This window comes from Eptatretus burgeri, chromosome 2 (assembly GCF_056783735.1).
Source record: "Eptatretus burgeri isolate ZD-2024b chromosome 2, Ebu_testis_v1, whole genome shotgun sequence".
NCBI lineage: Eukaryota > Metazoa > Chordata > Myxini > Myxiniformes > Myxinidae > Eptatretus > Eptatretus burgeri.
The window spans coordinates 32,398,159-32,414,703 of NC_140962.1; the positions used below are offsets into that span (position 1 = coordinate 32,398,159).

Here is a 16,545-nt window from a genome sequence, read left to right on the forward strand (position 1 = left end):
AGGATAGCAGTATCCAAGATGTCATTGAAAGCCTGGATCTTAGTTTTGACCCAGGAAACCCATAATCCTAGCGGCTCTGACTCCTCATTCAGCACCTCGAGGGCCCCCAAAAGGATATCTAAAGTCTCCTCAAAGATGACTGCATCATCTGCAAAATCAAGGTCCAAGACCTTGACATTCCCAAACGATGCACCACAGCTTGATCTCTCTGACATCCTCCCCAGAATCCATCCAAACAAGTGCTGAAAAGTGTGGGGGCCAGTACACACCCCTGACGAACTCCAGTAACAACTGGAAATATGTCAGAGATTATATCACCACATCTCACAGCGCTCTCAGTACCAGAGTAGAGTTCAGACATCAGATTGATCAGTTTTGGTGGCACCCCACGAAGACCAAGAATCCTCCAGAGGGCATCCCAATTCACTGAATCAAACCTTTTTCAGAGATCAACATAGGCTGCAAGCAGCCCCTGCCAAAACTCTTGTCTGCGTTCGGTGAGGACCCGAAGAGCAAGGATACGGTCAATCGTTGACCTCTTTGGTGAAAAACCTGACTGCTCTGGCTGCTGGTGCTCAAGCAGATGGGGGCGAACCCTATCAAGAATTATCCGAGCAAAGACCTTGCCCGGCACTGAGAGCAGCGCCACCCCTTGGGAGTTGTTGCAGTCTTGGCGATCACCATTCCATTTCCAGCGAGGGACAACAATGCCCCTCTTCCAGCTGATTGGGATGATGCCTATGTTCCACGTAGAGCACAGAATTGCTTGCAACGACACGAGTACAAGATTTCCACCAGCCTTGAGAAGTTCAGCATGGATGCCACAGATCCCAGGAGCTTTACTCCATTTCAACCGGTTCACTGCATCCTGTGTTTTGACAAACGAAGATGGACCACAGTTGATTGGAGGGTCAGCAATAGGGATTGTAACATCACTGACATCCAACTCAACACCTGGTAGATCAGCCTGGAAAAGCCGCTCAAAGTAACCGGCCCAGCAGGCCTTCACTTTGGACTCCTCTGTCAAGAGGCCACCACCCTCTGCTCTTGCTGCAGTACACCGAGCGATGGGCTTGGATGAGCGCAATGCACGAATTCCCCTGTAAGCAGGACGAGAATCATTTTACCACAGGTGATGCTCTACCACCTCACAGATTCCTCACACATAGGCCTCCTTGTCCACCCTTCGTGCACGTACAGTTTTATGCATCAGCTCCCTGAACAGCTCAGCTCTGCCATTCAGCCTGGCCCTGTGACTCTGGGCAATGGTATCCAGTGTCCCTTGAGAGACAAAATTCTTCTTCGCCCTCCAGTGAGTTCCAAGCCAACCACTGACAGCATCAAAGACGGTGGTCTTGAAGGCACTCCACAACTCTTCACGATCCCCCAAAGCACCCAGACCCTCCAAATCTCCACTCAGCCTGTTCACAAACTCTTCAGCTCCCCTCTCATCCTTGTGCTTGCCAACATCCAGCCTAGGCTGGGATGGTAGCATTCTCCTGGATTTAAGCTGCAACTTCAGAGTTGCCACAACAAGCTGGTTTACCAGTCTTGAGGAACTGAGCACTGCGGTCGACCCTGCAGTTCTGGATTGTCCGCCAGTGACCATGAACGAGCACATGGTCAATCTCCTTTGCCACACTGCCAGCATTGGAATCCCAAGTCCAGCGATGAGCTTGTGGGCGCTGAAACCATGAACCGGCCACCCTGTCCATGACTTCTTGCAAAGTCAAGGAACTTAGTTCTATTCTGGTTCACAGTTCCAGACCCATGGGAACCACCACATATCTCATAACCATCCCTTTCAGTTCCAGTTGATGCAGTGAAATCCCCCAAGACTAGAAGAGTATCTCGCCTGGGGCACTGATCAACCACAGACTCGAGCGTGGCATAGAATGCATCCTTCACGGTGAGATCACTCACTTCAGTCGGAGCATACACAGAGACCAGGGAAATGACACCCAAGGAGTGACGAATCCTTCGTCTCATAATATGCTCATTGACCGGTGTTCATCAAAGATTGACCGCTCCTATCATCAAAGATTGGGGATCCTGAAGGCTTTGTCCTAACTCCGTCATCCGGTGACCTGCTCTGCGAAGGGCAGCATCACAGGAGGTACTCCCACGGAGTGAATTTTGATTTGTGCATGGTTTTTGCAGATATTCCTAACATGTAACCTCCATCAACTATATCAGTGTTTTGTTTGATTTATTCAGTGATGATTTTGTTAAGTTAATTTGGAAAAATTGTTGCAAAATAATTCATAATTTATCTAAATGTGGCATTATTGGTATGGGGTGAATGCTTTTGCAGGCCACTGTATAAATCTGGGCAGTGCTTTATCTCTTGAAATGCTCTACTTTTGTCGACTGTAGTTCTGACTATGGACTTGCAGTGGATGAGAAGTTTTTTGTGAGCGACACTAAACAAAGAGTTTCTGCCCTGCCTGAGGTTTCTTGCTCCCTGAGCACAGACCTCTGTAGTCATTCTTCTTCTCACAAAAGTACGACTACTACAACATCATTATTAATTATATATATGAGTAATCATAGTGATATCAGTAAAATAGGTTATTGTTTTTGTTGAACTTGAAGTTAAAAAAGGAGAATTGTTTTGTGGTCGCAAGTTACAGTCTTGACTCGGTTTCTTTGGTTGGTTTTAAGGTATGGCATTGCGGGAGTTGTTGGATCTGCTTCTCTCGGGCTTTGATCTCCGAGAAGCAGAAGAAACACCTGCATGTGGAATGTGAGCTCGAACCGCTCCCGCCCTGCATGTCCATAGTGTGGGTGGTTTGGTCGCCCAGCTCTGAGTCCAACGTGGTCAAAATCCGAGGAGAGTTTGTTTAGCTGCGTGTTCAGGCCTTTCCTTGAAACCACAAACAATTTTTCGTTTCCCCTCAGTGACCTTGGCTAAAAGTGGATAAAGTTGTTTGTTTTTAAACTTTATTTCATACAATAAGTTACGTCATTTATATATATTAAAAAACTAATGTGTTTCTTTTTTTTAAAAAAAGCTATATTTTCCTGCAGGAAAATCAGAGTGGAGAACAGTTTCTTCTACTAGAGGTTTATCAAATTATAAGTAAGCAAGTTTACGCAAGTGTAATTAAATCTGATTACATCCACAAATACAGGATATAGAAATTTGCCATGGAACTATCAACAACTACCTTTATGGTGTCATTGCACAGTACCACTTGGTCTGCCTTTGGGAAGGTGATTTAGGGAGGTAGTTAGGTAGACAACATAACACAGTATACCCATTAAAAATCAGATTATTTATTTTTATTTACATTATCTGGTATTACGTGTCGACCTCAGGGCATGGCGATCTGCTGCACCGGTAACCCAGAAGCCGTCACGGCAGAAAATAAATTAGAATGGCACTCGGTAGAGCGCATGACTCTACAGGCTGAACAGTTTACATTTTGTATCCCCCTGATCGGCCGGGTCTGGATCTGTTTCTGGATCTGAACCAAAATCTAATCGGCCAGTTCTTGTCACCTCACCAAATCATCCACCTCGTGGAATTGTCATAACTTATCCACAACCTTTTGAAATATCATGCTATAGTACATTGTTTTTGGCCCCATCTCTCGATGGCGAAGAACCACTTTAAAAATCAAAAAACTCCCTCATCCGGATCTGGATTTGGATCTTCACCAAAATCTCATCCATTCGTCCTTGTCACACACACCCCCACCTGTCCACCTAACTTTTGAGATATCCTGCTCACAGACAGACGGACAAACAAAAAGAAAGATTTTGTGTACAGCACGATACTTGCAAAATCCAAATAAACACTAGTTGCCATGGAAGCAGCAATTTGGTATTTTGGAAAATTTGAACTATCAAGCATAGAACATGATGGAATGTTGTAAATAATTTGGTTGATCCATTTTCTAATTGCGCCTAATAGGTGTTTTACATGTTTTGGAAATCGTTGACCTTGACCTTTGACTTATTTAACCAGTTTGTATACACATACACTGCACATGCATACAAATAAGCTGTGTACGTTTCAATCTGATATCTTGAAAAATTCCTGAGGTTTGGCAATAATAAAATCACAAAAAGATCCCATTTGATTATAATGAAGGACAAATTGTTGTCATGGACACTGTTTTCTCTTTGCCACATGGGACATTTTCGATGCCACATTCGGTGGTGGAGGTAATAGGGACAAACAAAGTTCCCTGGTATTGTTTTAGGGGTGGGACCAACAAACGACAGCAGACAGAAGGGTGATGTCAACAGAATTATTTTATAATCCACAGTACAATACTATAAATTAACTGTAGCAATAAATGACTTGCCCAAGAATCCCAAATGAAATAAGTACGAACTTCACAAACAGCAATGCAGCTACGTGTCAACTCAAGACTCTCTACATGGAAAATCAGATGGATCAAGCAGTTCGCACATTAAACCCAGCAAGTTATGCATGGGTGAAAAGTCAGTGACAAGCCTCGTTGGTCTTGACAAAGTCTGGAGGGTGTGCACAAAGAGTGAAGCTGACACGGGCAGTCGTTCAATCGTCTTCCGAAGGTGAATTCACGAATCATCAAAGCATAGAGTACAACTCGATTCAGCCGTTGCAGCCGTACCTCTGCTGATGAAGATGGGAACTCCAAGCCGAAAAGGATGATTTGGTTGAAGGAGAGGAGACATTCCATGGACAATAAGCTCAGAAAGTAAGCACCGGTGAGCATGCGAATCACCTTCTTGAAATGGCATGTGAATCACACAAACTGGCGGCGTCGAGGTAATGCAAGTAGCAATGATGACGGAGGTCAGCGGAGAAGAATATGTCAAAGGGGAGATGTAGGAAGACGAGCTGAATCTCCTCCATGGACCAGCACACAGCGGGTTGGAGTTGAGCTGTCGTGACAAAAGCATCGGTGAGTCATAGAACCTTCACAGATTCGCACAAAGAAAACCTGCCGACCTCTTCGCTGTGGATGTCGGAATTAAATGGAAGGAACCACCGGAAACAAAGCATGGCTGCCAAAGGTAAGTCCAAAACAAACACAGCCTTGTGGCTCAATGCTCTCCTTCGTCCTTCTATCCTCTTTCTTTTTCTACCCGTTTAAAGTTGTTTTTTCATTGTTGTTGCTGTTATGACTCCTTTTATCCTGTCTTACGATCTTCTTAGCTTCTAGGATTCTAAAGAATATTATTTTTCTGCAAGCTATGTAAACTTAACTTAACATAATGATATCTTAGAAAAAGAACAGACAGGTCCATAAAACTGGGCTCAGAAAAGAGCGAGGTAACAGACTGTAGCAGGCATCGCACTAACGGGGGAGAAGTGGGACAACATAATATGGACACATCTAAGAAGGGAATGGTCGAACAGGAAAAAGAGACACTGGAGGGAAGGAAACATAATAATCTCTACGTGAAAGTGGTGGGTTGTAGTGGGTGGATCATTTGTTGTTGGAAGTATCACAGGTATGGGTGTAGGATTACCTGAGGTTGTGGTGCACTGCCAGCTTAAGACATGAGAGGGAAGAGTGGTATTGAACAGCGTGAGGAAGGTGGTTTCACATGGGAATGAAGAGAGGCGAAAGGTCGAGTGGGTGGAACATTTAGCCTGTTCTTTGGGGAGTTTCACAAGGACACGATTGCTGGAGGAACATCTGCGATGGGGAGGAACAGAGGGATGAAAGAGCAGAGCAACACTAGAGGAGAGGAAAGAGAAAACTGCACCAACCCAACTGCAATGAAAGACAAGAAGGCCCTGTGCTTCTGCTTCTTTGTGTGAACTGCCATTTTGATTTTGAGAGCTTTGCATTCTACAGCATCCAGGAAAGATGGGTACTCCAGCCGATAGGGGAGTTAGTTATTCGATATAACTACATATTACACGACATAGAACATATGTGTAGAACACAATCATGCAAAATTCCATCGAGGACAGATCCTTTCAAACTTACTTCGACACCACTGCCTCGACATTTACTCAAAATGTGAATACATTGTGAAGGTGGGGGTTTGCGAACTCCAAGTGAAAGTCCTGGGAATAATTAGTTTTAGAAACCTTTCCTCTTCTTTGTCTGTTTCTGTGGAGTCTGGAACCCCAAGCAGAGAAGTGTAATTTAGACATCATGTGAACATTCTCAATTCCAAGGGCAATGGTAGGGAAAGAGGTTTGGGGAAAATGGAGATGAAGTGATAGATTGAAGCCCAATTTGATATTTTGAGAGGTTGATGTAGTGTGATGACGCTTATGAAATAAAGGATTCTACCGCTCGAGTCTGTGATGGGCCGTGGGGAGCAATGCCTCATGCAGGCTCTGGAATGAACACGGTGACCTGTTGTACCCCTGTTGCTTGAGTGTTTAGCCACGGCGTCTGGCGGACGAGGTTTTCAAATTCAGCTGAAGTTCCACATATTCAACACGTCAAGACACAATGGGCGAAACGAGGTGTGACGAGAGCTGTGTTTAAAACAAAGATGGTGTGGCCTTCCTGCAAAGTGATTCCCACAACATGAACTCAAACTAAAACTTTGCGGATCGTTCTTCTATTTCTTCCTCCCATTAAAATATTTTATTATTTCGCAAACTTTCATGTGAGGAGCGTTTCATGTTAATCGTTTGCGGAGATCTGTCTGCTCCATGTGCGCCACCTCTTTTCTTACCATGACTAATTTTCAGAGCAAGAGCTTCATGTAATCCACATTGTTGTTTCTTGCCTCGCCAAACTAAAAACATCATATTGGAGTTGTGGAGACCCCCTTGTGGGTGGACTTGTCAAATATGGATAGAGTTTCGGTATTATATGGCCCTCCACAAATCAAAGCACTCCTTGAAAAAAAACGTGTGTGTATATACATATATATTTCAATTCCAAGGGCAATGATGGGGAGAAGAAATGACATTTGAAACAAGTTTAATTTAAAATAAGTATCTGAAAATCAAATATAGGGTATTTCTTGATTAATCAAAAAATCCTCACCGACTCACCTTGCCAAAATCCAGACCGGTTGCCAACCTGCATTCATTTGGCCCCTTATTCTCGCGATCGTGGTATCTCCCTGTGTCTGTTGTCTCATTCTGCTCGCTTCATGTGTTTTTTTCAAGGGTGCTACCCATCACTACCCAGTGCACTCAACCATGGGAATGCTGATTCTTTCACATTCTGTTCCTCTCCAGGCAATTGTCACTCATTTTGTGTTCGTCCTCCTTTTCTCTTTCTGTCTATCCATACCCTGATAATATTTGGTAGCTTGTGAACTTGTTGCCCTTTTGTCATTCGACTCCTCCATGAGCTTAAACTCTTGTATTAAAAACAAAATGAGTGCAAATTCGTGACATTCGACGATTGAAAAAAATCAAATATGGAAAAAGAATCGGTGGTTTGACAACAGAACAGAAACCACTTGTAATAACACAGTGAACTGTGTGCCGCCCCTTGGGAAACAGCATATTGTTTTGAAACGGGAGCGTTTCCTTCACTCTCCTTGGCCCTCTATATATTGCATCTGTTATTGCAGACAAGGTGAGAGGGGCTTTGAGGGATGGATAGGAGGGGTAGGGGGGCAGGGGGAGGGTGGAGGGTCAAGTGTGGGATGATATATCAAGCTGGTTCAGCATTTCATTGCTTTTTAATGTGGGGATTACATCAATATAGGTAATAAATAATTAGGAAAGTATTATTGCCAGATTCTATAAAATACTCAAATGATACCTGCCATGCAAGGTGTGTAAACAGATTATACAATAGGTTGTTTCCAAGGTTCTATACTTCCCACATGTTTAGAATAGAAACCGTCTTTTGCAACCCAAAAATTATTATCTGTGACGTCAACACAACTACAATGCAACTGTGACATCAATAAAATACTTATAAAAAAAACAAATCAGATTGAACGACTTTCCTACTAATTGCTCATCGAAACCGTTCCTTGCAAAAACTGAAAAATAATACTTTTATGGTTTGTCCGACCTTCATGTTTTACTCCAACATCAGTACAGGTTAAAGAGATGCCACACGGGTACACAGTCAGGCTCAGTTCCAATCAGGTGTATTACGGAACAGCGAACAATATGTGACTTTTGAAATGACGTATGAATGCTGACTTGGCCTTTCAAGCATGGTGTGTGTGTGTGTGTGTGTGTGTGTGTGTGTGTGTGTGTGTGTGTGTGTGTGTGTGTGTGTGTGTGTGTGTGTGTGTGTGTGTGTCTACAGTGACCGAGGTTCTGCTTGCTGGGCACGAACGTAAAATCTGTGATTCAAACTGTCTGTTAAACATAATTTTATGCATTTTGACGAAAGAGTGGCAATTTCAGAATGGTTAACTATAATTGTTTTGTTCCTGAATGAAAATCGGACTCATGGAAATACGAAACATACCTGTGGGTGAGAGGTGTCGAGTTCGTATCATCTCTTGTTAGTACAAGTGAATGGTGGCTGTGGATAACACACGCACGCACGCACGCACACACGCACGCACGCACACGAATTGGCTGCTTCTTTCACAAATAGATCCAAAAAACGAGAATAATTTTCTCTTGTGACCCCCCAAAACCAAGCACAAAGTATATATTTTTAACAGCCTTCACAGCCCATACAGCCCCCCCCCCAATTACTCCAAAACCTGATTAATAATAGATTTTAAACTGACCCTGTGTATTGTCAAGCTCCAGATATCACCTTTCCGTCTGTATAAAGCACTCAAACCAGTGTCTCCCTCTGGGAAGTTTGCCTGAATCTTGGTAATGACATCATCATCTTTCCAATTGCAGACGTCTATTTAAATAAATTACCAAGCCTGCCATGTTCACACCAAGTAATCCCACAAGGTTCAATGTCCACTTTCTGACAGGGATGATCGGGGAGGTCGGTTAGAATGCGCCCGTCCACAGGCTTTGCACAGGCCCTCATCGTCGGGAGTTTTTGTAGTATGGGCTGCATGACATCAACTTTTTTGGGCGAGTTGATCAGAGTTTTCCAAATATCTTGCTGTGCAGAGGCACACCCCTTTCTCTCAAGTACCTTTCCAAATATTCTTGGCTTCTTTTAGAAGCTTTATGAGCCATTTTAGTTTACCATCCTTCTCTGTCACACACGATATATATTCTCTGCCCCAATGACTGTTGTTACTTGGGGTTGCTGCACATGTGCGCCGATAATTCTGGGGCAAATTATATAATTTCAAGAGTAGCGTACACTTGGCCCACAATGCTGACCATACAACCCAGATTCCACGAGCGTCCTCTATCAATATATCATCACAACAACCAACCCAGACTAGCATGATCGGCTCTTTCCCTCTTACGTGTTGTGTACGTAATTACAGACGGACCGTTACACAAACCAACTGACTGAAAATGTGATCAAATACAGGTCATGAAACAAGCTAAATGATAGTAAACACAGTATATGTGAGACACACAAGAGGGCCAACTTACAGGTGTAACAGATGTAAATGCCACAACTCGATGCTGGACACGAAGTGCGGGGATGTGTTCTGGTCACTCGACATAATCGGCTAGATAAGCAGGCTGCCGATGCCATCGAATATAGGGGCCTCTCTTGAGTCCTGAGGATTCTCTTGATAGTGTGGCATGAAGTGTTCTTAAAATTAGCTCCCGTAGAATTTTCATGCTAATATCGTTTTTTGTTTTTTTTTGCTTTTCTGTATTTAATTGGAGTCAAACTATGGGGAAATGATGGGGTTCAAATTTTCCTGGCCCTGGGTTCCTTTCCTGGGGGTCATTTCCACCCTATGATCCCCATCCCCCCTCCCCCCGGGTCTAGCTCTGCTTAAAGTGAACCTACTTTCATAATCCTAGAGTCGTTTTCGGGGTTTTTGATGATGCTGAATTCATTTTTGACACTTTTAAAGTGACATATACATTCATTGACCCACTGTCATGGGCAAGGTTAGGGGTAGCATCTCTCCCTCCAAGTTCATGGAACTAAACATTTCCCATCTTAGAGCTGGTAGGGTTGTGGGACCTGCCGAACAGTACACGCGGCAGGTGAACTGCTCCAAACCCTTGACCTGTGGTGACAATTGGCCATTGACCAGGACACTCGGAATAGGACCTTCACCAAGCACTCTGAAACAGATGATTGCTGGGTCATCTTCTTCAAGCTTCGTGTAGGCACCAATCCAGGTCTTCTTGGAAATACCCACAAATTTCCCACCCCAGTCAGCACCGGTGAAATTGTGGAGTCCAATGAGTCCTTGGCATTTGTGACGTCTAATTATTTGCACTCACTCTACCACATCAATTTCTCTGTATTTTGTCCCCTGACCGGTCAAGAACTTGAGGCGAATTAGAGCTCCAAGTTGTCCATGAGAGACCAGGTCAAGAAGAAGTGTGAGAACGTTGGTGTCTGGCATCCAAACACATATCTCCCGCCAAGTGTTCTTGGCTACAGATGACAGGACTTGGTGAGGAATAAGCGCATTGGCCTCTTCGTGTGAATGTTCTTCTTCAACGTCGTAGCCCATTATCTGTTTGCTGTGCACAACAACCACCTTGAAGGCCCTGTTATCGGCAACGTTTTCAAGCAAACCCTGGGTGAACATGGTTGTCAGTCTACTTTTGGTCTTTGAGGAAGATAGAATCTCTTTGAGAGACATGGGGCAGACTAATTGAGAGAGGTGTCTGGATAGTTTGTTGAAACCAATCATGCTTCTTTGGTTGATACTTCACCTGACGATCAGTTCGAGTATTTTGGATGAGGAACTGGCAAGCAACGTCAACAACTTTGTCTACTTCTTCATTGCGAATTCCAGAAACTTTGAGAACATGATGGCCAAAAACGAGATGAGTAAGGAAGAACCGGAGTAGCAGATGATTCTCGAAGTCTTCAAAGCTACCGTTGGAAATACCCACAGTTTCTGTGCTCCATCATCTCCTCTCGTAGAATGTTTGCCATGCTCTTCAAGTGGTCAATTGTGTCATCATTATCCAGTATCGCAGACCGAAGTTCCATCGCAATGCAAATTGATGTTGGGAGGACGAGATTGTCAGGCTCATTTTTGCGTAGCGATTTGATGAACTGGACATTAGGAAGCTATTCAGATATCAGTTTTTTCACATTCTTGCGGTAGTTTTCTGTCTCATTAACCTCTACCTGATACCTCTTCAAAATTTAGAAGAATGCATCATTCACCTCTGCCATGTTTTGGATAACATCATCATCAGAGAGGGTGTTTTGAATGGAGAGGAGCAGCTGTTCATCACATACAGAGCGAATGAGCTGGGCATTACTGTAATCTAATGGAGTGAAGGTGCACTGTGCATAACGCAAGCATTTCCTATGATAGTACTTTTCAAGAGCAGAAGCATCCCCGGCACTCTCCAACTCAGATACACAAGTTCTTACACGGTCATGTTGAGTCTTGCATTTTATCTCCAGGAAGTTTTCACCCATGTTGTCTGAAAAAACGCAATGAAGAGGTTCTGAAGCATCATTAGGACAAAATACGCAGGACGAGACCAAACACACCTGCGCCTTTGGTGTAGTTTTTATCCTTTTATGGCGGGAAGAATCAGTTGCTCTGGAAGGTCGTCCAGGCCCTTAAGAGGAACATGCAGGGCAGTCAGATCCGTTTACCTCTGAGCCTTATATTCCTGCCCTTCTTGACGATGGGTTTCTGACATTCAGAATGATAACACATAGATTTGTGCTCCGCTTCGCTCAAGCTAGCTAAGCAGTCACTAAACTGTTTCATATCAAGTTTACCCAAAGATATAATCGTTCATCACAGCAAACAATTCGATGTTCAGTCATATTTGGGTTATTCACCAGTCTCTTGCTTGGGGTAGCACCCTCATTGCATATGATGCCCACACTGCTTGACATGATGATAAGAATGTCTCACCTGAAACAGAAAAAAAAAACAGCATTGGCATTTTCCAAAAGTTCTTCAAAAGAAAACAACATTCCTAAAATTGGCTACTAATCAATGGAGATAGACATGAGCTCAGTTCCGGATTTGGGGGGGGGGGTGTCTCCAAGAAGATGAGGAACTTCTTGGTGTCTCCAAGAAGACAGTGGGGCTCCAAAATGAGGTCTAGGGACAGGAGAATTTGAACCCCATCATTTTTCAACATCTCGACTCCAAGTAAACTAAAAATGCAAAAAAATCAATTTTAACAAACAAATCCTATGGGATTATGCGTCATACCACACGATGAGTCCCGATTAAGATTAGTAGGGGCTTCAAGAGCGTGAGCTCCAGTTGGGCCATTGGTTGAAACACTGACAACGTGTGGACATGATGCGGGGTCGATAGTACAGTCACAGGTAACATCAAAATCCAATTTTTATAAATATCTAATACACCGTATGTATGTATATATTTAAATATATACAGTGGAGTGAAAAAGTATGATGGAGCACAATCCACCTCCTCCGATGCTTGAACGTTGTGCTGTTCAGCTGAAAGTCACTTTACAATAGAAGTGCACTGATGGGAACCGTGAAATGGGAACGTCGTGACATTGTTTGAAAAGTGCCCCCTATTGGTTAGTGAGATTATAGCGAAACGACATTGTTTGAAGCAAAGTTGTCGGATAACTCACTGTACACCAGTGGTGCATGCTTGCATACTGCAAGCAACTACTCGGGTGCATCCTAATACTAGTGGGACATGCTTGCACACTCCAAGGAACTCTTTTGGGACATCCTATATGTAGACATAATAAATATAAGCTTTATATATTTGATGATGTGGATTGTGAAAGAACTTTATATTCAAGAGCACTGGGTTACAATGGTATGCAAACCAAAACACAAACTAAAAATGTTGCACATTCATAATTAACTTGATCAAAGGAGAGAGTTCATTGAGAAACAAGAACATGGGTGGGGTCGACGAGCAGATAATTTGATTGGTCGTGATGATGTAAAATGGCGTAATTGTTTAGCCAAGTACCACTGAATGAAGGGGTTTGAAAGTGCCAAAAAAGGCGTTTGTGTTCTGCAGTGTTCAAGTATGTATGTATGTAATTCCTGCATACGTTGCTAAAATTAAAAAAAAAAAGAAAAAGATTTTAAAGGTTCTTGAAAAGTTTTTTTTTTTCCCCTGAAGTCATCTTTTACACCTCTTTATTTAATTAAACCTTAAATGGTATGGGATTTTGAGGACCCCAAGCCCAACATATATTTTCAATCAATAAATAATAAAAACGGTTATTAATAGTAGATCAATGTAGTTTTCGTCTGAAAATATGGCAAAAGGGTTTGAATTTGATGTCGTACATAATGTTATTGCAATAAAATGATGAGAATTATTTTTTTTTTTTAAATATGCGCAGACAATATTTTAAGATTTTCCTTTATGTCCTGAGTTTGTGTCCTTTATGACATCCTTAAAAAGTCAGTTTCCTGTTCGGAATGATTTTAAATTTCATTTGACTGCCAGACAGGCAGACAGAGCAAAAAAAATTCTCTCCTCTCTGCACATGAGTGATCAGGACTAATTCAGAGCCAAAGTATTGCTCAACTGCAGATTTGTTTTGAGATTCATGTTCCAATTTGTGTTCAAAATACAACATTCAATTGAAATGAAGTTGTTCCTCGGTCATAAACTGCCGTTTCTAGACAGACAGACCTTTTCACTTCACATGTGTGGGGTAAAAACACACCCACACCTGTCATTCTCTGCCTAATTCAGTCGCTCCACCCCGACAGAGGGAGCAAAGTTAGAGTTCAAGGGGTGAATCCCTTGCGATGATGGTCTATGCAGTTCCCTCGGCCCACGTCTTGCTTTGCTTTGCTCTTTGTGGAGACTTCAACTGAGAGTGCTGCAAGTTCTCCGAAGATGAGCACTCAAGGGAACGTTGAGATGGCATGAGCTGGCACCCTGTGCTTGGGTTCACTTTAATCCTCGAGTCTGATGATGCCATAGCCCCATTAGCCAGCAGGTGATGACATTGCCGTTCACCTGGTTACCCCCTGAGGAGTGGTTGGACTTATAACCAGGACACACTACACCACACACGGACACATCGTACCACGGCAAAAACACAGATGTACACACACACACCTGCACACGCACAGGTAGAAATAGTCTTGCAACCCCTTTGGGGTGAGATTAACAAAAGCAGATAAACAAGTGACTGCACCAGACGCAAGGTAGCTTAGCTTATATCGGTGGAAATATAATAGTAGCATCATGATCTGAGTTGTAGACATCCACAACATCAACAAAGGTGTTCGTGCTTGAGCTGTTGTAATAGATGTAATCCAGCAGAGAACCCTATTCTGTGGTGGGCACTCTCACAAGCTGTGAGAATTCTTTTGAGGACATGAACTTGAGTAATTTTGATTGGATGTTGTTTGAAAGCAGATCATCAATGAAGTCACCTGGGGAAACAGTTGGGATTGTTTGATGCGGAATTCTTGAGAGGTAATCATCAATGTATGACAAGAAGATAGCCATTGAAACTGAGTGCCGTTCTCGTTGAAAGCTGTGGATGGCGGTAAACAGCTACAACACACATCCATAGATCAGAATGCGTGGTTAATATCATAGCCTTAACTTCGAGTAGACAAGCGTAAGATGTCTGTGCTTTCATGAGGTGGTGATGTTCCATATGGTATCATGACTCCACCATTGGGTAGGTCTTGACTGCTTGTAGTGAGACGGTCCAACCTATAGACTTAGTGCTTGCCAAGCCAGCCGTTCGTTATCAACAGTTGCTTGAGTTCTTAAGTCACTTGGCGAGCGTGCTGCAAGAAACTTGGTAACTGAACACACCCCTGCAAAACTGAAGGTTCTTGGAAGTATTATGAAGGCGATTTATGTTATACAATGTTCAAATATATGATTCAATTTAAATGAAGATTTAAAGAGGTTTAAAAGGCGCATCAATAAACATATTATGGGTTCTAGTGTCATTTTCTCCATTTTCTCCAGTGTCTATTGCATCACCCTATCTAACACATTACATTAGTTATTCATGCCTGTTGTATGTATCCATTATGACTTCATTAAAAACAGTAAGTTTCCTGTTGGGAATTATTTTTAATTTTGTTTGACTGCCAGATAGGCAGATAGAGTAAAATATGATCTCACTCCTCTCTGCACATGTGCGATCGGGATGAATTCTGAGCAAAAATACAGCGAAACGAAACACTTCCCTTCCTATGTATGTTCCAATTCGTAATCAAAATATAACATTCGATTGGAATAAGCTGTTCTTTGATCATAAACTGATAAGACAGCTGGACGGATGGATGGACATGAACAAATTGCTTAATCCTGCTTTTCGCTTCGTGTGCGTGGGGTAACAATGGCCAAAAAAAATGGCAAGTCATGTAATCCAAAATGCAAAAAGTAATTATGTAGTATTTGAAGCGTGGTGTCATTACTCCGATGACTCAGTCACAGACAAATTGCTAATTATTACAATTACTTAGTAACTAGCAATATTTGAAACATCATGCACTTCATAGATCAGAGACATAGAAGGAGAAATCACTTGTAATTGCTTCCTTTCCAATGTATAAAATCTGGTCTCCTTCAACTGTTTTATAAGCCCATTCTGCAAACAGAAAAATGTCTCAAGTAAATTAAGAAATCGTGATCACAATGACCTCTATGTTGAAAAATTTCCAGCTATAGACATTTAAAATGTAAATAAGGCAAAATATATTTTTGATTTTTAATATATATATATATATATATATATATATATATATATATATATATATATATATATATATATATCTATAGTTACGTTTGTGGGTGATGCTGAGATATTACCATATAACAGAGAGGAATGTATAGTGTAGTATGGTCTGCATGCGAGTAGATAGCCATCTCGATGTGTAAGTAGGGAAACATTGGCTGAAGCATTGTCTTGTTTACCTGTACACCATACAGGGGATGGTGATGGTAAAATTATTTCGAGATTATGGTTCAGGAAATTGTGTGTAAAACCCCTTTGTAAACCTCTGCGGTGGGGTGCCGGGGGGGGGGGGGGCTTGGAATGAAAAAGGCGGGGGCGGAGTGTTTGTTTCCCAAGGGGTGGAGCGACAGACGCCTCCCGAAAAGGGGTGGTGTGGCCAATAAAAAAAAGGAGAGGGAAGGGTCAAAATCGAGAGTTGGCGGAGAGAAAGAGATCGAGGCAGTTGGAGGAGAGAGAACGTTCGAGAGCAGTTGGTGGAGAGAGAACGTTTGAGGCAGTTGGAGAGACAGGATTTGAGAGGGGTTGAGAGTGCGAACATTAGGAATGGCTGAGGGGGGAAGTATTTTCTGAGGAGAAGGTGGAGAAGTGTGGCAACGTGACTGGGAATTGTTGGCGTGTGTGAGAGTGAGGAGAGTTTTCCTTGAAGGGGTCTTCCTGCCTGCCTCTGGCCTGTTCATCGCCCAAAAGCCTGTTCGTCACCCGTGGCCTGTGTGTGACCCTCTTGTCGATCACATCATCATCCTGTGATCATTTGGACACCTCATCTTCTGCTCGCCTCCTCACCCCTTCTCAACATCTGCTTTCCCCGCTGCTCCAAAAATCTAAGTCCCCCCGTTTTTGTCCCCTCCCCATCTGTGACTGAGTCCAGAGTGTGGCAC

General features: G+C 42.9%; 2 protein-coding genes across 2 annotated transcripts in view; one reads left to right on the forward strand and one right to left on the reverse strand.

Moving 5' to 3' along the window:
- LOC147031757 (catenin delta-2-like) overlaps nucleotides 1-16,545 on the forward strand; it is a 189,196-nt gene that overhangs the window by 9,453 nt on the left and 163,198 nt on the right. The gene's annotated exons all lie outside the window — the stretch shown is intronic.
- Nucleotides 4,254-11,845, reverse strand: LOC147031758 (uncharacterized). The gene is made up of 4 exons (XM_085857948.1): nucleotides 11,775-11,845; nucleotides 8,361-8,417; nucleotides 5,473-5,642; nucleotides 4,254-4,881 (listed from the first exon to the last, which is right to left on the reverse strand). The coding sequence occupies exons 1-4, from the start codon at nucleotides 11,801-11,803 to the stop codon at nucleotides 4,718-4,720; spliced, it is 420 nt and encodes a 139-aa protein (XP_085714074.1). The 5' UTR covers nucleotides 11,804-11,845; the 3' UTR covers nucleotides 4,254-4,717.

Bases quoted from the DNA above. Each gene is read 5' to 3' on its own strand.
- LOC147031758 (XM_085857948.1), bottom strand. From the start codon at position 11,803: ATGAGGGTGCTACCCCAAGCAAGAGACTG. The intron at 8,418-11,774 runs GTGAATAACCCA...TGTTATCCACAG, and splicing joins CTACCCCAAGCAAGAGACTG to CCACCATTCACTTGTACTAA. The intron at 5,643-8,360 runs GTATGTTTCGTA...TCCCCATCGCAG, and splicing joins TCGACACCTCTCACCCACAG to ATGTTCCTCCAGCAATCGTG.